At 44.9% G+C, this 27,318-nt stretch overlaps 4 protein-coding genes across 7 annotated transcripts in view; all 4 read left to right on the top strand.

Moving 5' to 3' along the window:
- kcnh7 (potassium voltage-gated channel subfamily H member 7) overlaps positions 1 to 2,804 on the top strand; it is a 37,572-nt gene extending 34,768 nt beyond the window's left edge. For both annotated transcript variants that reach the window (XM_076039743.1, XM_076039741.1), the window contains exon 15: positions 629 to 2,804. In XM_076039743.1, the coding sequence (XP_075895858.1) occupies positions 629 to 931 (303 nt within the window). In that variant the 3' untranslated portion in view covers positions 932 to 2,804. The remainder of the gene's footprint in view (positions 1 to 628) is intronic.
- A 703-nt stretch (positions 2,805 to 3,507) lies between these two features.
- On the top strand, positions 3,508 to 14,733 carry ifih1 (interferon induced with helicase C domain 1). Of its 3 annotated transcripts, none has more exons than XM_076039744.1 (16): positions 3,508 to 4,016; positions 4,651 to 4,825; positions 5,117 to 5,248; positions 5,674 to 5,739; positions 8,335 to 8,561; positions 9,388 to 9,598; positions 10,617 to 10,834; positions 11,690 to 11,791; positions 11,893 to 12,016; positions 12,098 to 12,310; positions 12,827 to 13,083; positions 13,175 to 13,324; positions 13,401 to 13,562; positions 13,652 to 13,845; positions 13,953 to 14,031; positions 14,273 to 14,733. In XM_076039744.1, the coding sequence occupies exons 1-16, from the start codon at positions 3,582 to 3,584 to the stop codon at positions 14,489 to 14,491; spliced, it is 2,964 nt and encodes a 987-aa protein (XP_075895859.1). In that variant the 5' UTR covers positions 3,508 to 3,581; the 3' UTR covers positions 14,492 to 14,733. The 3 variants fall into 3 exon arrangements, with proteins under 3 accessions (XP_075895859.1, XP_075895860.1, XP_075895861.1); XM_076039746.1 differs by lacking the exon at positions 3,508 to 4,016 and adding an exon at positions 4,151 to 4,458; XM_076039745.1 differs by lacking the exon at positions 5,117 to 5,248.
- Positions 14,734 to 16,239: 1,506 nt separating this feature from the next.
- fap (fibroblast activation protein, alpha) lies at positions 16,240 to 24,149 on the top strand. Its single transcript, XM_076040280.1, has 26 exons — positions 16,240 to 16,374; positions 16,587 to 16,668; positions 17,791 to 17,880; positions 17,973 to 18,067; positions 18,152 to 18,226; positions 18,311 to 18,363; positions 18,438 to 18,510; positions 18,637 to 18,757; positions 18,906 to 19,060; positions 19,239 to 19,336; positions 19,532 to 19,661; positions 19,771 to 19,809; positions 19,903 to 20,001; positions 20,097 to 20,167; positions 20,254 to 20,307; positions 20,905 to 21,035; positions 21,183 to 21,227; positions 21,623 to 21,721; positions 21,804 to 21,873; positions 21,947 to 22,141; positions 22,587 to 22,641; positions 22,737 to 22,836; positions 23,026 to 23,084; positions 23,190 to 23,262; positions 23,446 to 23,519; positions 23,703 to 24,149. The coding sequence occupies exons 1-26, from the start codon at positions 16,372 to 16,374 to the stop codon at positions 23,802 to 23,804; spliced, it is 2,241 nt and encodes a 746-aa protein (XP_075896395.1). The 5' UTR covers positions 16,240 to 16,371; the 3' UTR covers positions 23,805 to 24,149.
- Positions 24,150 to 24,581: 432 nt separating this feature from the next.
- gcgb (glucagon b) lies at positions 24,582 to 26,355 on the top strand. Its single transcript, XM_076039872.1, has 4 exons — positions 24,582 to 24,793; positions 24,886 to 24,985; positions 25,570 to 25,725; positions 25,828 to 26,355. The coding sequence occupies exons 2-4, from the start codon at positions 24,897 to 24,899 to the stop codon at positions 25,946 to 25,948; spliced, it is 366 nt and encodes a 121-aa protein (XP_075895987.1). The 5' UTR covers positions 24,582 to 24,793; positions 24,886 to 24,896; the 3' UTR covers positions 25,949 to 26,355.
- The last annotated feature ends 963 nt before the right edge of the window (positions 26,356 to 27,318 follow it).

The raw sequence follows: 27,318 nt of genomic DNA, 5'->3' as shown, positions 1-27,318 counted from the left end.
AGCTTTTAGTGCTTTTTTTTTTTTTTTTTTGCCTTCTTCGCTCCAGTTCTGATAAAAGTGCTTCTATCGCCACATCAGCGCTAATCTCTTTAGCGGCAGCCTTAGTTTTACGACTTGCAGCAGCAGCTTCTTGCCGGCCCTTCTCTCACAGCAGCTTGATGCAGTTATGGACTAGCTTGTACAGCATGTCCCTTCTCTTTACCCCTAAAGGAAGCTCACAGGTTATTGAACCCAACCCTGTTTTAAGAGCGGCTATTGCAGTTTAACAAGAGAGTGATGAACGGGACCTCTGAGTTAAAAAACCTGAGCGATCCGGCTCCTGTGGCTGAAGGCCAAAGCATCGTAACTCAGCACAATAAGGCAGAGACGCGAGCGTATTTCACATTACAGTCAGACAGTAAAATTGTGTCACTCGCTTTTTCCGCCACCTTTAAAAGTGTCTGTACGGTATTGATGTGCTGGTGCGGTGCGAAAGGTTTGTGGAGCGGCAGAGGTTTTGCCTGAAAACTGAATGAAAATACTTTCGTGATTGATTAATTTAAGTATCCAATGGTCACAAAGGTAAGACAAATAAAGGAATTTAAATTGTGGCACGTATGAAATGTAAAATGTAAAATCTTCTTTGCAGAGCCCCAACCTTAAACTGGAGAGGACTGTTCAGGAATCCAAAGACTCTCTTTCTCTGTCGAGCTTGGCCGCTATGAGCGCGCCTGTGGAGGACAGCCTTACAGCACTGCTGGCACAGAGACACACAGAGCCGCCGCCACCACTGCAGCAACACCACCACCACCACCACCCTGCACTGATCCCTCTCCCAGCCGAAGCCTCGTCCACCTCGTCCTCCTCCCCCTCGCAGTTCCCGGCTAACTACAACCTCAACGCCACCGGACTGCACCGGCCTGTGTCAGACCCGGACTTTCCCGGGCCGTGAACTGCTCTGTTCAAGCACCTGAGTTGTAATGCTGTAATTACACAGTAGTTTTTCTTTTTTTTTCTTTCTTTTTTTAATCAGCATGCTGACACACACACAGACACATCTGTATTGTTAATTTGTAATCGCTTGGTTAAAAAAAAAAAATAGGGTTTTTTGTTTGTTTGTTTTTTAATTCTCTTGATGCATGTGGATGAAGCACTGCCTGCTGCAGCTGACTGCCTCTTCTGCAGGTGACGGTGGAAGCAGCGGTTACGTTTTGTAACTAGTTTTTTTTTTGCAAATGCAGAAGCTCCCCCGACGGACATATACAGTATATCCACCCTCCGACACGCTAAAGTCTCTAATCGGCCACTAACAGGCATTTCTTCCAATGTTTCCGGACGAAATGGGCCAACGTCATACTGTTAGCAGATTGGGTCTGAGCGCATCGGCTGGAATGTTCTTTACTCAGCCCAAAACAACCCCTCCTTCATCACCGCTTGCAATGCAAGAAGATGCAACAGACGTTTTACCTCATACCGAACAGCTCACCAGTTTCCATCAACCAAATGACAAGTGCAGCACTAAAACGCCGCCCCGACACACTGCCAGCGGCCACAATCACGCACCAGTGGGTGGAGTAGAGGGCAGAATAGGACAACAAAGCAGCGAGGAGTCCGAGCGACTGCTCCTCGGAGTAGCTGCGGCTGCTTGGAAGGGATCCAGGGGAAGACCAAAGCGGAGAGTTATGGTGTGAGAGACCTTTCCTGCCTGGTTCCTGCAGAAGGTGGGAGCGACTGCGGCTGCAATCTCATATATTCTGGTCAGCCGTTAAGAAGAATTGTAGGTCATCTGATGGACAAGATGACAATTTGCCAGCGGGCGCTGTGTCTCTGGGAGGGGAGTCGGCAGAGGGTCACATTCATCAGTCACCCGCCACGGATAAAGTTGTTGGCCGTCCGTCCGATCGATCGGACGGTGGCTGTCGAGGCCGGCGAGAGTCCGAAACCATTCAAAGAAGTGAGTCATGAAGTCAGTACAAGCTAGTTTTTGTCCGGTGTTAGTGCAATACATGCAATGCATTCCGACAAAGGCGCGGTTGCCCTTTGTTGTATGTCAGTCTTCTCTGAAGTGTGACTCAGGGGTTATGGACAATTGCACTGCAATATACTGTACAGTATCAAGCATACTGTAGATTTATTCTTGAAATGATGTGCATTATTACTGCGGTCACAAATGTGCACCAACTGTACGACACTAAGCCAACAGATTACGCCATACATGTTTGTCCGGGCCGGGATCACGACACGCAGGGAGCAGAATATTCTGCTCTTGCACCTGAGCGAAGCCTCTGACAAATGAGTATGATGTAGATGTTCCTACATGCCGGTGCATGTGTTTTATATCTACTTCTTTTGCACTGCTTATCAGCCCAAAGTAGCATATTTCAATGTAAAATGATGTCAGCATACTTGTCTCTTTTAGGTTGCACGTAGTGGGTGGGGTGGGGTGGGGTTATGAGGGGCGATTAGAGTTTAAGGGACACGTGGGAAGATTTAGTTGTGCATAAAACAGTCCCAGAGAGGATCTTGTGCCTATACAACCAATCCAAATGCTATAAATCAGCATCCTCACCATGTATCAAGTAACCATCAGCTATCCATGCAATTTCCCTGTACAGTTTTTGTTAGCATTGGTTATTTGGGTCAAAATGCTGTTTTAAAAAAGAGGTTAGAAAATAAATGTATCATCTGACCAGATGTTTTAAAAAATATATATATATAACAATTTTTTTATTTAATAAAAAAAGAGAAACACTTTAGCAAAGTAGTTGAAGTTATGTTTGTTTTGAAACTGTGGGAGCAATAAAACAAAAAAGCATTCAAGAGTCGCTGGTTTGATTACTTGTTACTCATTATATGTGTTTGCTGTGGTTGACCAGTGAAATCCTGATGTTTATGATTTCAGAATGTGTAACACTTGCTTCTGAAGTAATTTGTCATTCAGCAGCCCAGCATGGAAGATGTAGCAGCATCTTCATATGAGGGTCATATGGGGGTCATATGACACTGATGAATATTGAAATTAATTATAGAGCAGATCTGTTTTCTAGGATACCGCTGACGTGTTGTGGTGAAATATAACTGCAGTCACATAAGTTGACTCGCTCTTTAAATAAACAAACACTAATAGTAACTACTAATTACTATTATTTCATTTCATGTCAGTGGATCCCACAGTTACATTTGGTGAGACAAACGTTAAAAAAAAAAAAAAAAAAAAAGTGAATGAATAAAACAGATTTCCAAGTGCCTAAGATAAGATATAATAAATATTATAAACAAATATGACAACGTTGTTATGAAAACTGACTACCACCGCAAGTCCGTACAACTAGCGCCAGAGCATAAAAGGAAGGCGTTTGAGGATTTTGGTAGACATCAAGTCGCTGTGTGGAAACGTCTAAACTTTCTTCTTCAACGGTCCAATGCTGACACCTAGTGGTCAATTAAATCGTTTGTTTTTATATCCAACAATACGAAACAAAACGAAACTGAAAGTTCACCCTCGTCCAATACGATGAATCATTATGTTCTTAGCTAGCGAGTCCTCCTGGGTGTTTTGTGTAGCAGTCTTGAGATCAGCTGGCCGTTTTTAGAGGGTCGCAATGGCTTCCGGCGGCGACGACGTTGACGAGCGTCTCATTGAATACTTCCGGCCGAGGCTGCGCGAGCTCATCACGGTCCCGCAGGTGCTGGACGTGTTGCAAATAATCGGGACCGACCAGAAGGAGCGGATCCGGCAGAAGGAGGTGACCGACGGCAACCAGGCGGCCGCGGACCTCCTCATCGACGCCGTCGTCAGGAAGCCGCATGAGGCCGGCTGGTTCCAGGCCTTCGTGGACGCTCTGGAACGGTCGGGCCACGGGTACGCAGCCGACGTCATCCAGGTGAAGCTGCCCGAGCCCGAGGTGGAGGCGGAGAACGATTACTGTGTCAAGCTCATACGCCTCATGATCCCAAGTCTTTTGGACATGAAGACGGAAGTTGTGACGGTGCACTGCTCATCCAAAAGGTTGATCACCGAGGCGGACGTGGAGATTGTAAGTGTGTGTGTGTGTGTGTGTGTGTGTGTGTGTGTGTGTGTGTGTGTGTGTGCTGTGCCCAAAAAGTGACTGTTTGCCTGCCTGAGTTCACTCCCATAACTCGCATTCATCAGTTTTTTTTTTCATAACATTACAATTTCCAAAGACAGGCATCAGATATAAACACGTAGAAACATGGAAAACATTTATCATTTAGGATTGTCTTTTGTTGACATGCATGATATCGCTACAGGCTAAACTTGTTTTTGCTACATATGTGACAATGACATCAAAACAAACTTTCTCAAACACACGTCTTTACTATAATTGAGTTTTGTACTGTCAATTGTGTATCTGCGTATAATGACCGTTTAATCCAGAGAAAAGCAGTTGTGTGCGGGTGGAAGTCAGGTCAAACCCTCACACTCTCAACTGGGCAACACGAGGCTCCTTCTATCCCGTCCACACGTGTGTTTGTGTACAGTTTTCCCCCCGCACTCAATCGCCGAGGTCAATAGCTCAATAGCGCTGTGCTTCCAGAAGCAACCACCAGATGGCAGCAAAGGCAGTTGCATTGATTTTCGCCGCGCCTCAGTTCAAGCCAAACGTATGGCGCTGATCTGCCCGTGTTTGCTGTGCGCTTCCCTCCCAGGTCAACGCCGAAACCCGGAGGCAGGGGCACATGATGGGAGCCAGGGAACTTCTGAGCCGGATCGTCAGAGGTCGACCTGGGTGGTTCTCCGAATTCCTGGAGGTCCTCCGTGAAACTGAGCACAAATCCCTTTACGAAGAGCTGACTGGATGTCCCCCTGCCGATAAAGCGACAGGTGATTCATTGCACAGTAGGACACGCCCATCAGAGGGAGTGCCTTCACCCAGCTGGTGATGGAGAATTTGGCAATAGCTACCAGACAAATGACTGTGTAACCACAGTTGAAAAGACACCATGGTGGCTATTATTTACTTTACTGTACTGCAAGTATTTGATAATACTGGGTCATTATCCGGTGCTGTTATAGACACTTTACACAGTGCTGGGTACATTTTGTACACTGCAGCAGCGTGCGAACAACTTTAAAACAGGTTGTTCGCCACTTCAAAATTGTGTTATTTTGCAGTTTCTGGGGAGAAATCAGCTCTAGCGAAAGACAAGGCCCTCAAACCGGATATTGCTGCATGTCAAAGCTGTGACGTGCCACAGTCAGAGGGAGGGAGCCAGAGCGACGAAAAACCAACAGATGACAACACAGGTCTTGAGGCACACCTCTATTTAATCATCAAATTAAAGTTGGATTGCTGAACTTTGCACTCCAGTTGGAGTTTAACCGTATGGTTTTTACCAAATCTTAAAACATTTAAATATGTCAGTTTTAAAACAGTTTTCATATGTGTTTGACCATATGTATCTTTTTGTGAGTTTTAAGCACGTTTATCAAAGTTTGTTTTTTTTAAATAGTAATGAATTATTATTACATTTAAAACAGTAATTATTACTGTGCAGTTGTATTCATAGTTTATCAGTGTTTTTAAAAATAAACATAGATACAAACTATTTTCGTGGCCATATACCACTTTGTTAGATAGTAATTTAGTCAAACCTACAATCTAGAAGAAGCTCATCTAAAATGTATTGTAATGATTGGAGGTTTTAGAGCTTGTTGATATCTTTTTGCAGACCTGTACCAGGGAATAAGCGCAGAATCTGCGGAGCTGCCCAACAGCCAGGAGCCTCCACAACCAGGTCATGCTGATCCACTCTCACACCCCCACCCGATGTACTAAGGATATTGCTTCACCCTGTGCCCTTGTACACTAAATGTTTTGGTCATGTTCTGCCTAATTGGAAAAGTGGTCAGGTATATTAGTGAAAAGTCATTTGCCTTTTTTTTTTTTTTTTTTTTTTCCATATTTTTCAGAAATTGTTTGCAAAATCACAATTTTGGAAGTCAATCTTTTGTGATGTCCCAAAGGATGTTTTTCCAGACCGTAGCGCCCAGCCGGCGCATTTGTTTAGTCCTCTGACACCACCTCCTGGCCACCTTGTTTTTGTCACCTTCCAGTGACGTGGAAGGTCCAGCGGTTTCAGTGTGGAGCTAAAACAGATGCTTTGCTGGAGGAAGCATCCTTTTTTCCTCGAGATCTGTCTAGTTTTTATATAATTAACCGTGCCAGGCTGCTCCACTGAAGTCCAGAGTGAAAGACAAAGATCCTAAAGGGGGCAAAATAGGAACTTTAATGTCACCAAAGTATACATTTTGCGCCTGTGTTTTGAGGGCAGTTTGACGCTGTAGAATGTCTTCCATGTGTGCACCGTGGTGAACCACACAGAGGTCGGAGGAGTAGACTGCACATAAGCTCTCTAAATGAAAACCACATGCTCCGTCTTCACTCCAAAGTAACCTGTAAGAAAACTTTTGGGGGAGGTTTTTATTGAGGAGGAGTCTCCATTTAGAACTCCTACAGACTTTTATCATGCTTAATTGTTTTCATTATGTCTGACATATTCCTGTGGGAATTCATCTCTGTGGGGAGATCAGATCAGCTGAGAGCAGGGTTGTCAACAGAGGCTGATGCACAAGGACCAACAGGACAGCAGAGATGTTTTCGAAAACAGGCACAAATTGGGGGAGTAACCTCCTCCAATCCCCCTTTATGTAATCTTGTCCCGATACATAAACAAATGCCCTGGGTATAGCTGTTTGGCTGGGGTCCAAGGTTTAAATAGAGCTGATTTCACTTAGGAGTTGTCCATGAGCAGAGGCTGAGTGTGAGTTGGATTAAATTTAAAACTGAATTATTGAATCACAGTGTAATGTAGACTTGCATGCCTTTGTGTTCTTTCTGAAACGGCACAGAGTGTGGCCGTTAACTTTTATTCACCAATTAGTCTGAAGTCAGCTCAGTCTGTGGAAACATGCTGCTCAGGCCAGCGTTTTCTTGTTATGTTTCTTTATCTTCCTCATCTTTCCATCGGAACAGAGCTGTATTGACTCCCTTGTAAACACAACTCTTAACCTCGTGCATACCACGTCTCCGAGGGAAAAATTAAAATCCATCTGTGCTGTGTGGGGGTGAAAAAAAACAAAAATACTTTTTTTTTTACTTGTGGGAACTCACACCTGAGGGCATTTTGCAGAGCCAGAGCACACTGTGTGCGCTGCCTTAGTCATATTTTATCCCTCAGCCCAGACTCAGCAGATGAGTCATAACCTGCCAGCGACTCTGTGTCTGACTGGAGAGGATCATAGTAAGTCTGCCGTCCTTGCAAACAGGAAAAACACAGAAATAGCGTGCGTGGCGCGGGTAAAAGTAGCGGGTAAAGACACGCGAGGAAACGATACACTCGCGGGCGATCTCGGGAAAAGTCCTTGGTCCCTCCAGATGTTGGCACTCGTTTGAAGAGAGTCATACCCTCTGATCTTTTTGTAAACGCCCCAGCAGGTATATTTTATTTGTTCCTGTTTTAGATTGACACGGCCAGATTCCATCCACGTATTGTCACTTCGCTGCTACAATCTGGAGCACGCACGCACTGACCTCCTTTGTTTTTTGGGGCCTGTGCAGACATTGCGCAATACTGCCACTGCATAACACCGCGCAGATTGCACAGATGTGTCCGTGTCTGAGGAATCCTTGCGACATGTGGCTCACAGGTGTTCGGTGCAGGGCTTATGAGCCGGGTGTGACGTGTCAGTTCATTCTTTTTTTTTTTAAATTTGTTTAAGATTAATGGGTAAAATTCTAATGAACAGTGCAGCCGCAAAAAGTTGTGACATCCCACAGTCAGAGACAGGGAGCCTGGGTGGCCAAGACACACCTATTTAACCATCAAGCCACAGTCGGATTGCTGAACTTGTGCAATCCAGCCTAAGTTAAACCTTGCTGGTAAAGCATTTATGTGGTCGCCTTCCTAGCACCCTTTGGCCAGCTCATGCTTTGCTAAATCAGCAGCACTTCACTCAACAACATCAACACTTCCCGCCTGGCAGGGAGAAAGTAGCTCATTGGTGTCTATATGCTCATATAAAAAGAAACCAAAGACCAAAGAAGAAGAAGGATCAGTGAAGAGTCAAATGAAGAGGATGCTGGCCAACATAGTTTTATATCAGGCCAGAGAGGCGGTGTGTCAATATTCAGGAGTGCTTCCAAGTCAATGAATCATAAAAGCATTATTGTAAAACAATCAATTTAAAGGTAGGAAAACAAGAAGTGGTGTCGCTTTAAGGAGTTACAACACAAACTTTACAACCCGAGAACAGTGAGCAGCTGTTTCCGCTGCCGCCCGTCAACAGCATAGTTGGTCGCTCACGCTCCGAACCTCTGCTCTGCATTACAGATGGGAGTCGTCACGCCGGGCCCAATGAGGAGCCAGAAGATTCTGAACTGGGTCTCAGGGATTATCAAATGGAGGTGGCCGGGCCCGCCTTGCAGGGAGAGAACGTCATCGTGTGCCTCCCGACAGGATGCGGGAAAACCAGAGTCGCCGTTTATATTACCAAAAAACATCTGGACGGCAGGAAGGTGGAGGGGCGGCCAGGGAAAGTGGTGGTCCTGGTGAACAAGGTACTGCAACACACGTGGCGTGGCGTTGTAGTATTATGTTAACCTACTTTTTTTTTTGTCTTTCTCCAAACCAAAGAAAACACTCAGTTTTCCAGTGCAATTCCTCATGTGGGTCAGCCGGGCCACAAATTACATGCCGTCAGGTTTAGACTCTTTTTTTTTTCTTTCTTTCTTTTCCCCCTTTTCGTCTAATCAGCCTCGCATGTGATTCGATCTGCATGCGGGGAATCCCGTTCAGAAGGTTTTTAACAGAGGAATAGTGATTCTCTGCGAGTGAAACTGATCACAGCGAACCTTCCTTCAACTCGCCATAATAAAGCCCCGTTTAGTGTCTGCACGAAAGGACCGCGCCTCTTTCTGATCCTGAAACCATGACCAGAAAGAGTTTAACCATAGTAAAAGTAATTTGAAACCCTGCTTTAACCAAAGTGGAAAGAACATCCTGCCTGATTCCTGCCCAGTCTTCCAAGTTTCCAAGCAAGTCAGATGACAGCAGATATACACTGTATATATATTATACATATTGTTTATATATATATATATATATATATGTATGTATATATATATGTATGTATATGTATGTATGTATATATATATGTATGTATGTATATATATATATATATATGTATGTATATGTGTATATGTATATATATGTATATATGTATATGTATATATGTATATATATATATGTATGTATATGTGTATATGTATATATGTATATATATGTATATATGTATATGTATATATGTATATATATATATAGATATATATAGATATATATTTCGATCATGTCAAATGAGTTTAAATCTCCCCTTGTGCCTTGCAGATTCCCCTGGTTGAGCAGCACTACTTCAAGGAGTTCCAGCCGGGTTTGAAGCAGTGGTACAGGGTGAAGAGAGTCAGCGGCGACTCGGTGCTCAAAATCTCTTTCACAGAAATTGTGAAGCAGAACGACGTCATCATTTGCACGGCCCAAATTCTTGAGAATTACTTGGAGAGGTCCGGCAAAGGAGAGGACAAGGGGGTGAATTTGAGCGGTATGGTTTTACATTACATATGAACGTCTTTGATAAGAGAAAATAAATCAGAACTCAGGAATTTCCTTTGGTCAGATATTTATTTATTTATTTATTTATTTATTTATTTATTCATTTATTTAAAAAAAAAAAAAAAAAAATTGTTAGGCCTCCGAAAACCTCTGGCTGAAATGTTTCCAGGTTTCAATCGCAGACACTGACAGGTTTTGGAAGCGAGAGCCACACTGACGACTCATAACACGTCCCCTGGTAGTAGCTGACAGGATTTGTCAAAGTCTCCTGGCTCGGCTGTTCACTCTCGCTGGCACTCGCCAGCACAAGGTGGAATAGCCACCTCGGCGGAACATATGCTGTTTGTCGAAACGCCTGAGAGCGCGTCCTCTTTTCTTTTCTTTTTTTTAACTCCCCCTCCCGCTCTCCTTCCCTCCCTCCCTCCGTCTCCTGTTTTCCAGGCCACATGTCTGTTCAAGCCATTAGTGTGTGTGGCTGATCAAATTCACATGAGAGCTTCAATCACCGTCGCTACACTGGGCTGCCATTCGCCGCGCTCTTGTCCCACGAGGATGCTTTTAAATCGCTCCGATTGCACTCATATTCCTGAAGCCAGTCGGGAGGAAAAGTGTTTTTGACCCGTCTTTGGCTGCGACCATTTGCCAGCACGTCGCAACAGTTTAGTCAAAAACCAGCGGGAATCGAAGACCCCACCAAAAAATCTAAACGGTCGTAATACTACAGCAGGGAAAATCATTTTTTTACTTGAGAAATTGTGCAGAATCGTCACTGTGTACCAGTAGGTACACCTCTGAAGCACTGTGCTATGCTATGGCACTACGACTGAGAGGAAAACCTAATTGTTATAGTTTTGGCTGAAACAATATTTATTCTGCTTATCATAACCCTGCAATCTTGAAGCTGCAGTAAACGGTAGTTGTAGGCCCTTTGTGTTGCTCTTTTTTTTTTCTTTCACAACAAGCCTGTCATTTGGCACAACCTCTGTTTTTGTTATTGTCCTTGGCAGACCTGAGCCTGGTCATCATAGACGAGTGTCACCACACTCAGAAGGGCGATGTGTACAACCACATCATGATGCGCTACCTGGCGCAGAAGCACAAGAACCTGAGGCTGATGAAGAATGGGAAGCAGACGGTGCCGCTGCCTCAGATCCTGGCCCTGACTGCCACACTCGGGGTTGGCTCGGCCACAAAACTGGCCAAAGCCGAAGAACACATACTGCGTGTAAATACTCCTCTCAGCTCTGTGTCTGTCGTAATGTCTGAAATTGGAACTGCCCATTAGTCCGACCTCCCATTAGTCCGACAAATTGCCCATTGGTCCAAACTCCCATTAGGGTTAGGGTTACGGTTAGGGGAGGTCAGACCAACGGGCAGTTTGTCGGACTAATGGGAGGTCCTACCAATGCCATGCTCCCATCGGAAATACCCGGAGACTTGGTTATACTTCTGCGTCGGTACTAGACGGAAGATGTAGGAGAGGTATACTTGAAGAAGTTGTAAACTGTGTTTCCGCTGCACAACTCAGAAGGCAAGTCGTGCACGGTGCTAGTTAGCTAGTTAGTGCGTCCTGCAACAAATGTACCAGACTGAAGTATGTCATTCAGAAGATACAAATGTGATTTTTTTTTTTTTTCAATGACCAACAAACCAAGCCATCAAATCAACCCGTCATGCGTGCATCAGAAATTATCTTAACTGCCTCTCCTCACTCTTATCTTACTTGCTCGTCATTCTAGAAGCCCAGAACAGTCCAATGTGGAAGTCTAACTGCCATGTGTAGACTTCATGCTTGGAGGCTCCACAGCGTAGAGTTTTCAGTAACATCGGTTTTGGTTGCCAAATTTCTGCCCCACTTTCTCTGCCGTCTCCTTTCGCCAAGCTTGTTTTTTATCGTTCCACGCTGCCACTGCACTTCAGGCAGTCGTAATGTTTTAAGCTTCTGCAAAGGAGAAAAAAATAATCGAAACCATCCCTTTGGCATCAAGTCTACACCGGACAGCCAGACAATTTGGAGCTAGTGTGTGCCGGCAGAGCTGCAGATGCCTGCTTTTGATTATCTTTAATCTCTACATCTTAGATCTGCGCAAACTTGGATGCCACCAAAATCATGACAAGGAGCCGTGAGGATTTCAAAAAGGAGCAAAAGAAAAAAGTCCTGACGATCGAAGAGCGGATGAAGGTACTTCATGTCTGTCACGTCTCACTGTCATGTTCTTTCCGTGTTTCTTCTATAGACAAGTATATTTAACTGTATTTGTGGCGGGGGGGAATGCTTTTCAGGACCCCTTTGGAGATCTCATTAAGAAAATCATGCATGTTATTCATGAACACGCCCAACTGCAGCCCACCTGCGAACTTGGCTCTCAAAAATACGAACTGTGGGTGATTCAAATGGAGCGGAAGGGTAAGTGTCCCCGTCTGATTGCGGCTGCTGCCCTGCCATTGGTCCAACAAACCGTAAAAACTCGTCTTTGTTTCCATAAAGCTGCGACAGAACAAGATCAGAAAGTGCGAGCGTGTGCGGACCACCTGCGAAAGTACAACGACGGCCTGATTCTCTGCAACACCATTCGGATGCGGGACTCCTTCGAGTGCCTGTGCAGATTCTATGAGGAGGAGATGAGCAAGAAGCAGCCAGATGATGAACACGTCATACAAATAACAGAGACGGAGAGATTCCTCTTTCATTTGTTTCGAGGTACCGACCGGTTGTTGTAGGCTTCAGCCCAGCATAGAGATTGGAATATAGGTTACTAGCAGTGGCGGACTGTACATTTCATGTCTAGGCCTTCAGTGACGTACTTAGTCCTACCTAATTAAGCCACCTCAAGATACCATCAATACTGTCAAAACTCCAAAATACATACCAATTTTGAAACATCAGTCAACAAAGTTTTAAACAAATTAAAAGTTTTTCAACAAGGCAATGAAAAAAGAAACTATTCATTGAAAAGTTTGTTTCATGAAGAAAACACACGATAGAGAGTAACTTTATTAGCATACTTACAGGGGAAAAGTAACTTTTCTGAGTATGTTAAGGCCAGCAGAGAAGGCCTTGCTGGCCCTGACACCACTGTTTACTAGCTAGTATACCCCTGGGAGTGCAAACACACGACAACAAAGCCTCAAAAAAGTCAATTACAAAATGACTCGTTCAAATCCTCAAGAAAGGGACTTATTTATGAGTTTTTTTTCACATGCTGTCTCACAACAGAAAACAAAGAGAAGCTACAGATGCTCACGGAGAATCCAGATTATGAAAACAAAAGCCTGTCGCAGCTGAGAACCGCAGTTCTGCGCGAGTTCAGCACCAGGGAGGCAGCCAGAGGAATCATCTTCACCAAGACTCGCCTCAGTGCCATTGCGCTGAGCCAGTGGGTTCAGGAAAACCCCAAGTTCAGCGACATCGGAGTGAAGGCCGCGCACGTCATCGGCGGCGGAGACCAAAGCGTTGTGAAGCCAATGACGCCTGTAAGTTCGCAACGCAGCCTGTGTGCTCTGAGTCGGAGCCGACATCCCACTGCCCCCACATTGTCGTCCTCACAAATTTTGCTTTTGTCAGACGGAGCAAAGGGAAGTCCTGAACAATTTTCGTGACGGAGACGTCAACTTGTTGGTGGCCACCACCGTGGCAGAGGAAGGCCTGGACATACCCGAGTGCAATTTTGTCATCCGATACGGCCATGTGACCAACGAGATATCCATGATTCAGGTGAGCGTCATCCTGACCCCTCCCCCTAAATACTGGAATACAGGCGACCGTTCACCACTGAGTCACGTTTTTCCAGACTCAAGGCAGAGGAAGAGCTGAGGACAGCACTTACACAGTGGTGGACGTGAAAAACTCTGGGGTGGCTGAAAAGGAGCAGGTCAACGAGTACCGCAAAGACATGATGAACAGGGCCATGGACAAAATAAAAACCTTAAGTGAGGCAGAATACGGCAAGCGAGTAAGTTGTTTTCGAGCTTCTTTTGGCGAAATCCTCATTGCACATGCGTACACTGATTCCAGGGGTTGTTTGCTTTCCCTTTTTCCTAGATCATGGAGTTTCAGTTGCAGGCCATACTGGAGGAAAGGGTGAAAAACACAAAGAAGACAAAGAAAGAAATCAAAAAGATAAATCCGGCTGATGTCAAGTTTTGCTGCAGGAGCTGCAACATGGACGTCTGCAGCGGCGAAGACATCGAGGTCATTGAGGCAGCCCACCCAGTAAACGTCTCAGAAAGGTTCAGGTGAGGGTCCGAGTCGGCTTCCTCGTGAGTCTTTGCATTTTTCATCAGTGTGCTCTGCAAAAGATGAATGCAATGCAAAGCAAATCTTGTGTTTTGATTTTTCGCAGTGAGCTCTTCATTGCTGTTCAAGAGCAGCCGCTGGATTGTGAGGTTAACAGTTACTTTGCCTGCAAAAAATGTGGACAGGTAATTGGAAATCTTTTATTAAATAGACGTGTGTGACAATATTTAATCTTTCTATCTTGATTAGCAATGACAGATACGTTATGTGACTCCTAAATACCTGCATAACTATTCAGTAAATGTTTTAAAATAGATCTTGTTTGGGACATTTTTGCATTATAAAAGGAGGATATCTGAGTGACTTTAACACCTAGATTTTTAAACATTGACTTTGTTTTTGGATGCGTCCTCATGCCTGCAACAGAGATGGGGATCCATGATGCTCTACCACTCTATCAAGTGTCCCAGCCTCCACGTCAAGAACTTTGTGGTGACCATAAGCGGAAAGAAGATCTCGAAATGCACCAAGTGGAGCGAGCTGCCCGTCAACTTCCCGGCCCTTGACTACGTTGAGCTTGCAAGACGGGTGGTGCAGAGTTCTGACGACGACGACGACGACAACGACAACGACAACAAGGACTAATCCATCACAGTGCCGTGACCCTTGCTGCGGGAATTTTTTGCACCGTGGTCAATGCGACACTCTTCACTATATAAACAGAATCGCTGCTGGTTTGATTCGCATGTGATGGCTGTCTTTTTCCCAATGGATTTTTCAAACTTTACATTTTCCATGCTGTGTGTGTAAATGGATTCCTTGCCTGTTTTGACTTGACAAGAATTTCACTGTAAGAACTGTGCAAATAAATATACGTAAATCAAGAATTTTCCCTCGAAGCATGCGGCGCCTTGGGGGACTTGCGCCTAGTTGCCTGTGGAAGCCCCTTGGAGGCCACCTGCCACCACACACACGCTGACAACATTGACGATTGTACAGCCGGTAATGAAATGAGTTCACCCAGTCATGTGGTGCTAATTTTAGAACAGCGGATTTAAACGGCTGCTTCCTGTTGGACAGGACAGGCCAGTTTAAAAACATCAAATCCCGGAGATCCTGTGTGTGTTATTACTGCGCTGCTGTCGCTTGCGTTATCGCGTCCGTACTGTCTACTGCTGTATGAATCAATCTTCCAAATTAAAGTTAGTGGAAGTACTTGTGGTTGTCTTGGTGAATCGAATCATTTAGTAGTTGTATTTTCGTCATTGTTCCAACACCCTGAGAAGTAGCTTCATCAGTAGTAATTATAGTTTAACAGCAGTAATAGATACTACAGTAATTGTGTTGCTAGTGTGAGCAGGAGCAACGGTCGTTCAATATGGAATCACAGGAGTGCCAAAATTTTAAAATAAACATAAAAATGAATGAATGAATAAAAATATAAAGGTACATTATGTTTTGTCGCTTCCCTTTTGTCATTATAAAAGACAAATGGGGGGGGGAAAATGACAAAAGTTTTTGCCTTGCCTTTTCCTTTTGGCATCTGGAAAAGCAAAGGCAATCAGGCGGCTTTGTGTTGGGGCTTTCCAACCAGGATAGAATTAGTAAATTGATACCTGGTCACTCCATGGCTAGCATAGCTAGGTCCTAAGGGGCGCGTTTCCACAAGCGCTTCTTTGGCTTCATGTTACGGCTCAGTTCAATTGTGGCAAAGGCAAAATCTTTTGCCATCGTTTTTTTTTTTTTTTTTTTTTTACAATTCTCTTTTATAATGACAAAAGGCAAAATACAAAATGTATCGTTTTACTTCCAGTTAGTAATTTAGTTTTTAATTTTGGCGCTCCTGGGATTCCATACAACCCCACACCTGCTTTAAGTGTGCAATCAGAAACTGCCCTCTTTTCCAAACACGAGAAGCCTGGCGATAAATGCAGTGCCATCCTCTCTGGTTATTAATGGCAGTCGCCATTTTAATTAGTTAGGCTTTCTTTTTTTTTTTTTTTTCTTTTTTTTTAAAGTTTGTTTTGTTTTGCTTTCCTACTGTCGTTTAAAACTTAACAGTCGCGGTGGCGACAGGCGAATCTCGCCGTTTTCTGCACTGTGACACTTGCTGACTCGGTGACTTTGGCACCGGGTTAAGTTTATACACACACACACACACACACACACACACACACACACACACACACACACACACACACACACACACACAAAAAGTGTGCAGCGAGCGACTGGAGCTGCTGGAAAGTTGACTGGAGGAGTGGAGGGAGGCATCATCCCTGTCTGCAGTCGGGCTGCTCTGGAATGCAGCGGGGAGTGTGAGTTTGAGTGAGATCCGAGCGGGACGCAGCTTCCTGGAAGGAGACTTCTTCTGCTGCTGCTGCTGCTGCTGCTGTGGGCAGGATCACCATCACCGCCTGGACCGTCCAGCAAGGCGGATTTCACAAACGTCTCGACGGCGCCTTTTAACCGTCAAGAGGCACTGAGGGCTTCGCCGAGACTTTTCTCTCTTCCCCCGTGGCGCCATGGTCAGTAATCCATTCATCACCGGCAGTGTGAGAGAAAGGTTGGGTGGGTATAGGTGGGTGACTGGGTGGGTGGGAGAAACAAAGTTCTGAAGTTGGAAATGCAGCTGAGGCTCACCGGGAGTCTCGCCGCACGTTCATCTGCCATTTTCGGGGGATGACGGTTCTGATCTGGCAACTTCTGTGTCACCCTATTGTCCCCGACTTCCCCGCAGGGCTGCAACAAGGTGCTGCTGGCACTGATTGGGACGGCTGTTGTCATCATGCTAATAACCATCCCGGCGGTTTATTTCAGCAGTAAGTCAAAGCTCGGCCCTGCCCTGTCCGTCTGTCCGTCCGTAAAACAAGTCAGCGCAAAAACTGACCAATCACCTCGCATCTCTCTTGCACTTGACCAGTTAACGTGTGTGTGTGTGTGTGTGTGTGTGTGTGTGTGTGTGTGTGTGTGTGTGTGTGTGTGTGTGTGTGTGTGGGCGCGCGCACACACAGTTCTAAGCTGCCTGGCTTGCGCGCGCTAACTTGATTTTCACCATCAAGTTGGAGAAATGCTGAAAACTAGAACAGCGCCACCGCGTGACGCCTACTCTCTATTAGATTTTCAATGGTTTCCTCTGTTTTTAATGTCTGCCTCAATTTGAACTTTAGTAAGACTTTCTTTTCTTCTTCTTTTTTTTTTTTTTTTTTTTTTTTTTACAAATACGACTGGCTCACTAAAATCACCTTCTGTTTTTTTAGATTATTTTTCAGGAGCATTATAAAAAAAAAAAAATGTTTTTTTTAAATATATACAATTATTTTTGTTTAATTATTTTATTTATTATAAGGGTTTTATTTCTCTGCTCACTCCTTTTACAGTGTTGAGAAAACCCTTTCCCCCTGTGATTGTTTTCGCTACTTCCGCAGCATATCCAATTTGATCAGAACACGACAGGAAGGAAAACAAGTGTCCTTAAAGGGCCAGTCAGTGTGTGCAAGAGTGTCGAGCATCTACCATCAAGAAATATTGCATCCTGCAAACAAATGCGCACTGGTTTTCTCATTATAGCGTTTCTGTCCTCTGGAAAGGTGTTTAGCTCGGTGTTTAGTTTCAACTGACAAAAAATAAAAGATTAAACTTGCAGTCAGCCTGAACTGGACTGAGCTCCCCCCTGCAGAACTTGGGTAGCTTCAGCGTCAATCCGCAGTTTTCTTTTCCTCACCGGGGAAAGGCCACGAGGTCGCTTCCTGTTTCCTGATTTCCAAATTGATCCCCCAGCTTTCTTGTATCAGCTGTGGTGTCTCTCTCAGCTATGAAAAAAAAAAAAAAAAAACTCTGAGCGGCTCGCCTGCGTTTGCAAAACCTTTATATCTATGATCGTCTTAATCATCAGCTGAGCTAATAACAATAATTCTAATAGTTCTATGTTGTTGTTTTTTCAGAATCCAGTGATGTGAAAAGGCCTTACACCTTTGAGGATTACTTCAATGACACCATCAGGTGGCAGTCCTACAATATGTACTGGATATCAGGTATCAACCAACCAACCAACCAACCAGTAAAAGGCTGTGTGAGTTTCCGCCTGGCTTTCTTAAGCTTGCCATCTCCTCTTTCCTGTGCGCAGACAAAGAGTACCTGCACAAGGACACCAGCGGGAACCTCATGCTCCACAACGCCGAGACCAGAGAGGAGTCTCTGTACCTCAGCAACTCCACATTCGTAAGAATACACATTTTATATGTTCCTTGTGGTTGGGTGGTAGGGAGAAATAATTTGTTAATTTATGTCGTATCTTCACTGTAGGAACAAGTGGACGCCTCGCACTACCTGCTGTCACGTGATCGCAGATACGTTGCGTTTGAAAGCAACTTTACAAAGGTGAGAAGAAGGCGTTGCTCTCAAATACCAGCCCAGGCAGCGGGAGTCTGACGACATGGTTTTGATGTTTTTGCAATGTGACAGAAATGGCGACACTCGTTCACGGCCTCTTACTCCATCTTCGACAGGGAGACTTCGTAAGTCCCTCGGTTTCACTCTGGCGCACAGCGTGTTAATATTATGTGACTGACTCTCAGGTTCTTCCAAACAGAGCGTTTCTCACGCCCGTGACCCTTCCGACCGTCGTGCAGTACCTTACGTGGGCCCCAGCAGGAAACCAATATGTGAGTTCATTGTGTCGTTTTAGTCCTGCGTCTCTTGTCTCCCTTTTCAAAGAATTTCTTCATTTTCCCGTTTAGTGAGTGAATTCCTCCTCAAAAAAACACACATTTTGCTTCTTTTTTTGTAAGGCTTATGTTTCAGACTACAACATTTTCTTGAAAGCCTCTGCCACTGCTGAGACTGTGCAGCTGACTTCCAACGGGAAGAAAAATGTAATCTTGAACGGTATTCCTGACTGGATATATGAGGGTTTGTATTGCTTTCTTTGAAATATTTATTTTCGTGACTTTCTTTTAATCTTTCCATTTTCTTCCTGCTCACTGGTGTCTAAACAGTTTTTCAAAACAACTCGCAAACACAACAATGACAGATTGTCTTTTTTTCCAAACCATTCCAGAGGAGGTTTTTGCCTCAAATGGCGCAATATGGTGGTCAGCCACCGGAAAATTCCTGGCTTATGCGGAGTTTAACGACACAGAGGTTCAACATGTGGAGTTCACCTGGTATGGAGCTGAGCAGTATCCTCACACTGTGGCCGTCCCGTATCCAAAGGTGGGAAGTGCTTGCAGTCTGCCTTTGTTTTAACAATTTAAACTGCACAGATTGCGGCTGTTTCTGTCTGCAGTCGCTGCTTTTTTTTTTTTTTTTTTTTTTTTTTAAACCCTCTCGCAGGATTTGCGTAGCACTATGAAAAAAGTGTGGCCCTGACAGTTGCTCTCCGCTGCTGCAGGCTGGATCCACTCTGACCAAGGTGAAACTGCTGGTGGTCGACACCGCCGATCCTTCGCGCCGCATGCAGCTGGCTCCGCCCACCTCCATCGCATCAGGGTATGTGTAGTAAGCGCCAAAGAAACTATTGACTGCGTATGAACTCGATTTGTTTGGTAGCACATTGCCGTTTCATTTATAGATTCTTTACAGCGGTTTGTTCGTGGCATCACTGGTGTCAGCGCGCCTTGGACCCAAAGGTCCATAAAACACTTATTTTGAGAGCGCTGTCACTTCCTGTTGCCTTGTGCGCAGTGATCACATTTTGTGCTCGGTCACCTGGGCGACGGACGAGCGCGTCGCCGTGCAGTGGCTGACCAGGGAGCAGAATTACCTGGTGGTGCAGACCTACGACTTCGATGGGAGCAGCTGGAGAGAGGCTCAGGTGGGATGTCACGTCGCACGCATGCGGTCACGCCTGACGTAGGTTTCTCTGCCCACAAGTCAACTCTCGTTTGAGCAACTAAGAAAACTGCGTCTTTTTCTTGGTGTAGAAATTAGAGCAAAGGAGCAAGACGGGCTGGATCGGCCACGTGAGTTTCAGAGGTCACCGCCGAATAGATGCTTTGTCGTAGGTAAGCTTTGACACTCAGAAGGTTGAACGTCATCTCTCTTGTTTATTCCAGTACGGCCCTTTGCCTCTGTTCTTCGCTGAGGATCAACTCAGTTTTTACAAAGTGATGAGCGACGCTCGGGGATACAAGCATATCCACCTCGTCAAAGATGTATGTGAGATGTGTGTAACGTACGAAGCCTGAAAAACGAGTCCCGAGCTGCGGCTGTGCAAGTGTGTTGTATTCACCAAGGACTTCTTGTTAAGGGCAAAGCCTCGCCGGTCACCTCAGGGAAGTGGGAAGTCATCTACATCGCCAAATTAACAAAAGACGCCATGTGAGTGCCGCGCATGTCACGCCGAGAAAAGCAAGCAAGCAAGCAAACGCTCGCAACCTGACTGACTTTTTGTTCCTTTTTAACAGATTCTTTGCCAGCAACGAGCACGAGGGATCGCCCATAAAGAGGAATATGTACAAGTAAGGGAGGTTTTGTCCAAACTGAGGCTAAGTTGCTTTTATTTTCATTTGATTGGTGATACAATAGTCTTGGCAAAACATTCGCAATATTGGACTTTTTGCCTCCAAATTTACGGAAGATGTCTTTCTGCAGTGAATCTAGGCCGTTCCAGTACAAGTATGCAGTTCCTTCTTCTCAAACAACGAATTGAAGTGAAGTTAATAACAATGTTCGGTGGACCAAAACAAAAAGCAAATGTCATTGTCTCAGTAATGCAAGTGTGAACGCCATGATGAAGATGGCCGTTTGGATTCAAACTAAAGTTGGTGAGGATGGGGTTTTGCATTTATTTCACAGCGTATTATGACCCGTAGGCATATCCAGCTGTTAAATGTTTTAAGTGTGTATTGCAGAGCATCTTGCTCTCTCAAGGTGATGGTCCACAAAAATCACAAGCGCGAGCAGAACAGAATCATTTGGTTTTGGATCGCAGTGTCCTGGTTTGACAGCGTTTGCCTATTGTTAAACTCGACGAAAAGGAAACGCGCCGCGAGCCTTTGACCCGACACGACCTCCAATACTCGCAGTTGGTGAGTCACTTCTCGTTTGTTCGGCAGGATTGAGATCGGCGGCGGCGGCGGCCACTCTGCCCCCCAGTGTCTCACCTGCAACCTGATGCCGGACAGGTGTCAGTACAGCTATGCTTACTTCAGCTCCGACGCCTCTTTTTACCGAGTGGACTGCTACGGTCAGTTGAACACGCCGGTCAAGTCAAGCGAGGTCAATGACGGTGTGGTGGAGCTGAAGAGCTTCAACAGTCACTTTGAAGACACATCGTGCGGTCAAGAGTTTTGCAATTAGTTTTTATTCTTTCGTGTCTTTCTGTCTCTGCCAGGACCTGGTTTCCCCCTCTTCACACTCATGGATAGCAGCGGCTCAGGTGTCGGTCTACACTCATCCGATGGTTTCATATGTGGCCATTTCAAAAGTTTTTCTCTTTTCTTTTTATTTTAAGTGGACAAGCATGCATATTTATAAATATAGAATATTCATATTTAGTTTTTTATATTATTCATATTATTTTTCTCTTTTATTTTTACTATATGACCGCCAGTCATTAGGTATCAATTAGTGCAAATTTTAAAAATCAATTTTATTGAATTGAATTGAATTCTTTGTCAGCAGTACAACAACATTTAAAAAGAAACCACAATGATTTTAGTTTTAATGCAATTCCCCCGGTGTCTGTGCAGTTATGTGTTCAGTATGATCCATATTTTCACCCCCAATGATGCCCCCTTTTTTTTTTTTTTTTTTTGCTCTTTCCTCTAAAAGAGCTCAAAGTTCTTCAGGACAATGCGGAGTTGCAAAATGTTCTGTCACAATTCCAAATGCCCACAATGCAGTACGGCACAATAAGGATCGCAGGATTCGGTGAGACAGAATGATCTGAAAATGAACTTGAAATCAAACCGGACCTCATGTTAAATCATTTTCCCTTTTTTCTCACCACCAGATCTTTGGTACCAAATGATGTTGCCACCAAATTTTAAAAAGTCTCAAAAATATCCTCTGCTGATTGACGTGTGAGTACGCGGCACCGACTCCTGAGAGGATCGCTGTGCGCCGGATGCTGACGAGTGTTTTGGGCCTGTGCAGGTACGCCGGCCCGTGCAGCCAGCAGGTGAGCTATCGCTTCAAGCTCAACTGGGGCACATACCTCTCCAGCACGCATGGGATTATTATTGCCAGCTTCGACGGGAGGGGGAGTGGCTACCAAGGAGACGACATCCTGCACGCCATCTACCGCCGCCTCGGGACCTTCGAGGTGGAAGATCAGATAACGGCCGCGAGGTAACCGACGAAGGTTGCGTCTCGTGGCGGCCGTAGCAAATTTACGAACGGTATCGTTCCATAGTGAACCTCCAGGAAGCAGCAGGTTAATTATCCCAACAAAACAAAAAAGTGTGTGTGTGTGTGTGTGTGTGTGTGTGTGTGTGTGTGTGTGTGTGTGTGTGTGTGTGTGTGTGTGTGTGTGTGTGTGTGTGTGTGTGTGTGTGTGTGTCCTTTGTGACATCACAAAGGGCTTCTTTTGAGAACTAGGGAACGAAAGGAAAAGATGGAAAGTCTAGGGACACGTTATTGTCAAATGGAGTTTTGCTTCGTCTCAAACAAACGTTGAATTTGATGCTAGTGATTGGTTGTTTTCAGAAAACCCGACTTTAACACTGGACCTTTCAATACTCGGGCAAATGTGGATTATTTTTGGGGGCTTAAAATCTGTCCGTATGCGTTGTAGGAAATTCATTGACATGGGTTTCATCGACAAAGACCGGATAGCCATATGGGGCTGGGTGAGTGTCTCTCTCAAGCACAACAGTGCTCCTCGTGTTCATTTCTAATGAATGTCTTTGCTCCGACTTGATTGTCCTCACTCTGTGTCCCGCAGTCCTACGGCGGCTACGTCACCTCCATGGTCTTGGGTGCAGGAACGGGACTTTTCAAGTGTGGGATCGCTGTGGCGCCAGTGGCCAAGTGGGAGTATTATGGTTGGTGTGTTTTTCTATGGTGGCAATAAAGTCTTGCGCCGCTGTCGCGTGAGGCCGCACGGGGTTGAAACCTCGGCCACGTCCTCTCCTTTAACACTACAAAGATTAGTTTAGCCAAAAAAAGCTGATGGTTGTGTTATAAAAAGTTAACTGCGTTGTCTCATGGCGGCTTGCCTCTTGTTTTTGCAGATGCGGTCTACACTGAGCGCTACATGGGGAAACCGTCGGAGAATTCCGACTCTTACAAAGTAAATCTGACACAGGCTGACCTTATGGCAGCGGTTTTAGTCACATTTTTATTTTTTGCGCTACAGTTCAGACTTACAAAAATGTCCCCTTTGTGCTCGGAACAGAACTCCACAGTGACGATGAGAGCAAAGAACTTCAAAACGGTGAACTACCTTCTAGTTCATGGCACAGCGGATGGTATGTTCAGGCACGACTGGCAATTTGTTTTATTTATTTATTTATTTTTTCCACTTCCCGAGCGCGGCTCTGGCCGCTGGTGTTCCAGCTAGCGTCCCGTAAAAAGCCTTGTGCAAACGGCATGCTGTTTGACTTGAGCTTTGGCGTCCAGTCACGTATTGAGAGCCCCTCTCCTTCCTGCAGACAATGTACATTTCCAGCAGGCAGCGCAGATCTCCAAAGCTCTGGTGGACGAGCAAGTGGACTTTGAGGCGATGGTAAATATTGGCAGTGGGAAGTGGTGCTAATACTGATCCCTAATGGTGTTGATTTAAGGGGGCAGTGAAAAGAGAAAGCGTTTCGTAAGATTCTTCAACGTCTGGTTTGAATTTCACGCGTCGCGTGAAAAGGTGATTTCAACCGGCAGCGGTGACGCTGATGAGACTCTTCTTGTTTTTCAGTGGTACACCGACAAAGACCACGGTCTCAGAGGAGCGTCCCTCCGTCACAACTACGCCCTGATGAGTCACTTTCTGCAGAAGTGCCTCGTTGATCCCAAATAGCCGATCGAAAGAATTTGACGGCGTTTTACAGCCACCGGTGTGTGGTTTTTTTCTTTGTTTTTTTGGCCTGTCTAGGTGAACATTTTATTATTATTATTTTTTTGTTCGTAAAGTGTATGTACAGATGCACGTTTGTATTTTTTAATGTGGAACACTTGAATAACATTTTAACTGGGCCAAAAACCACAGCATGTATTTGTGCTTGAGAGTGTTTTTCTATTTTCTTTTTTTTTAAATGTAAAATGTGTCATAATATACAACAACAGCTGAATTGCACTGCACTGATTTCTCGCCAGGTGTTTTGATTTCTGTTGCAGTCCTGATCTAATAAAGGCACATTAAATGTTTTTAAAAAGAAAAAAGCCGCACATGTATTTTTAGTGCGTAATCATCACAGCACAAATACAGACAAACATATTTAATTCAGTTATGCTGAGCTTGTTTGTTTGCGACATTCTGCAGCCAGAATTATCCAAATTAACACCTGAAGATTACTAAACTCTGCTGGGGATGTTTTTCTTGCTGTTTAAAAACATGCGTGTTCTTTTAGATTTCACAGACTCCAGTCAAGGTATCAAGTTCAATTCTCAGAGCTTTATGGATTGTTGTTTTTTTTTTAGTTTGTTTTATTTATTTTTCAAAAACAAAAAACATGACTTTGAAGAGTGACTGGTGGGTTTATGTCCATAATTGAATTTTACAGCGCACCCTTTTTGAAAAGTAACCCAAGAAAACTCATAAAATTAGTTTTTTGTCCATATGTTAATAAATTGGTGGTGGGTGGGGGGGTGTGCTCCAGTGCACTCAGGAGGAAGCTGACTAACGGGGTGAGAGTGATGAGGCCATGCTGAGGTCTCTGCGGTGGGGGGGAGGTTTCTCCTCAGCTCCACTATATAAGACGGGACTCGGCAAGAGGGAGCTGTGAAACAGCTCGGCGAGCCGAAAGCCACTCAGCGCACTTAAGCGTCCCTGCTCCAGAAGCTCCACAGGTGAGCGCCTCCTCTCTCTCTCTTTTCTATCTCTCTCGCCCTCGTGCTGCATTGACATTTTGCAAATGAAATGTTTTCTTCCTTCCCAACAGAAGCTCCAACGATGAACGGCGCCTACTGCCTGGCTGGACTCCTGCTCATCATCAGCGTTCACAGCAGCTGGCAGGTGACGGACCAGGACACCAACTCCATGTAAGATCGTCTCTCAACCACATTCCAGAATTATAAGGAAAAACACTTTTATTAGTTTGGTCTATTATCTTCTTATTTTGGTTTGAGATTATTATTTTTTTAACTCCTTTATTGTATAAGACTCTTTTTTTTTCACTTTTTTTATTTTATTTTTTTATTCAAATTCGGTCACTTAACCTTAATTTTTTTTTTTGTTTAACTCAAAATTATTTTACCAATTGTTTGATTTCAGTCCATTTTGGTAATAGGGGAGCTGACTCATTTGACTGATTGAGTCACATTGACTTCAATGCATTTTCTTTTAGAAGAAAAGTGTGTTTTCACGATATATGGTGTGCAATATGTTACTATGGAGATGTGTATGTGGTTGTCATGCTTGGTTGGTGAGTTTGAAGTCATTGTTGAATTCATCGCCTGTGATTTGATACTTGTCAACCCGCTTTTGGTCCTCCAGGAATTCCAGCGCTAATGAGTCAAACCACTTCTGTCAGTTCTGCATCTGCCTTTTGAAAGTGACAAACCTGAACGCAGCGGGAGTAACGAACGCGCGTGTCATGTAAGCCGCGTGGTCTCCTCATTTCCAGGCTACTCAGTGAAAACTCGGTGTTGACTGAACCCGTCGAGCTGCCCACCATGAAGAGACACTCGGAGGGAACCTTTTCCAACGACTACAGCAAATACCTGGAGACGAGGAGGGCGCAAGACTTTGTCCAGTGGCTCAAGAACTCCAAGAGGAACGGGTGAGCGCCGATCTGAATGGAAACACAAGACTTTGTGTTGTTTCACAACTACTATTTCACAGCGGTTGCGCGGCGCCGGCGGCTTTTCTTGTGTTGCGGCAGGAGCCTGTTCAGACGCCACGCCGACGGCACTTACACCAGCGACGTGAGCTCCTACCTGCAGGACCAGGCGGCCAAGGAGTTTGTGTCCTGGCTGAAGACCGGCCGAGGCAGAAGAGAGTGAAGGTCCAGCCCGTCCCCGTTTCCCTCCATCGCACAGTTAAATCCTCCCGATGATAAACCTCCTGATGACCTCCGTCTTGACTTCAGTGCTCCGAGAAAATGTTGTCGAAATTCCAGAGAAGCATCACAGAAGATAGCAATTATGTCAAAGTCTCCCCCAGTCATTAATAACGTTGTGGAATAAGTGTCTAAAATGGGGGTGTAGAAGAAGAAAGAGAGATTTTTGCCTTTACAGGTTTCAATTTTTCATTTTCCTTTCGTTCCTATTCGTGTCAGAACATGTTCAAGTCCCACCAACGATCCAAATTGTTTCTCCAATCATTATCTGTCTGTAGACAGACTCCAGTTTCTAATATATTCAGATAAAAATTCATATTTAGTTTTCAATAAAGAAATGTGTATTATCAATGAGAGCGTTTTTTGTGCTTTTTTTTTATTAGTGTTTTGGTTTAATGAAGAACATGCATCTCGGCATTCATTCGTATCAACAAATACAAAAAAATGATAAAGGTGGGCGGCGTTAAAAAATAAAGTGAAACAAAATTCTTTACGTGAAGTATGGAGGAGGAAAATCGTCAAAATCGAAAAACTTAGGAGAAAAATTGTGAGGGTAACTATAAAATTTCAAACGTCATCTTAATCACGGACCGTTATTTACAAGTGTGGCCTGAACAATTACATCATTGACTCAAGGGTGGGGGGGAAGAAAACGACCCAGTGGGATTTCCAGTATAGCAGGTAGCTGGATGATGGTGATGATGGTGATGGTGATGATGATGATGATGTGTCTCCTGTCACTGCCGCACCTCAGCGGCGTCCTTGACAAGACAACAAGGCTGCGTGATACATGACGAGGAGGTGAAACGGCGTCAGTCAGTACCGCGTGGATCCGTTGAGCAGCGGGCGGGTCGTCATTCCTCTTGGCGCCGGGACAAAACTCTCACCGTGTCTCTGGCGAGCCAGCGGCTCGTCACGGCTCTGGGACCCGCTGCCTCTCCGAGCTGTCAGCTGCCGCGCATCAAACCATCTGGTGATCACGAGAGCCAGTGGCCGCACCGCCCCAGTCAGGGACCAGTCTCTTTAGTAATGGTGAGGAAGGGGAGGATGATGATGATGATGATGGTGGCGCTGACAACAATGATGATGATGATGATGATGATGATGGAGGCTTCCAACAGCATCACCATATGTAGCCAATCATCTGACAGTTGTACCTAAAGCCTAGCAGCACTCTATTAAGAAAGGCTTCAAGTGTGTGTGTGTGTGTGTGTGTGTGTGTGTGTGTGTGTGTGTGTGTGTGTGTGCGTGTGTGTGTGTGTGTGTTGTATCCAATGTACACTAATTCACGAACTCACTTCCCCTGCGGCACAG

Source organism: Nelusetta ayraudi, unplaced genomic scaffold (genome assembly GCF_046127955.1).
Source record: "Nelusetta ayraudi isolate G7.1 ecotype Tasmania unplaced genomic scaffold, CSIRO-AGI_Nayr_v1 ptg000060l, whole genome shotgun sequence".
Lineage (NCBI taxonomy): Eukaryota > Metazoa > Chordata > Actinopteri > Tetraodontiformes > Monacanthidae > Nelusetta > Nelusetta ayraudi.
This window is presented reverse-complemented; position numbering and strand designations above follow the sequence as displayed.

Bases quoted from the DNA above. Each gene is read 5' to 3' on its own strand.
- ifih1 (XM_076039744.1), top strand. From the start codon at position 3,582: ATGGCTTCCGGCGGCGACGACGTTGACGAGCGTCTCATTGAATACTTC. The intron at 5,249-5,673 runs GTCTTGAGGCAC...ATCTTTTTGCAG, and splicing joins ACCAACAGATGACAACACAG to ACCTGTACCAGGGAATAAGC. The intron at 11,792-11,892 runs GTACTTCATGTC...AATGCTTTTCAG, and splicing joins CGATCGAAGAGCGGATGAAG to GACCCCTTTGGAGATCTCAT.
- fap (XM_076040280.1), top strand. The intron at 16,669-17,790 runs GTAAGTCAAAGC...TTGTTTTTTCAG, and splicing joins CCCGGCGGTTTATTTCAGCA to AATCCAGTGATGTGAAAAGG. The intron at 19,337-19,531 runs GTATGTGTAGTA...CCTTGTGCGCAG, and splicing joins CCCACCTCCATCGCATCAGG to TGATCACATTTTGTGCTCGG.
- gcgb (XM_076039872.1), top strand. From the start codon at position 24,897: ATGAACGGCGCCTACTGCCTGGCTGGACTCCTGCTCATCATCAGCGTT. The intron at 24,986-25,569 runs GTAAGATCGTCT...CCTCATTTCCAG, and splicing joins GACCAGGACACCAACTCCAT to GCTACTCAGTGAAAACTCGG. The intron at 25,726-25,827 runs GTGAGCGCCGAT...GTGTTGCGGCAG, and splicing joins AAGAACTCCAAGAGGAACGG to GAGCCTGTTCAGACGCCACG.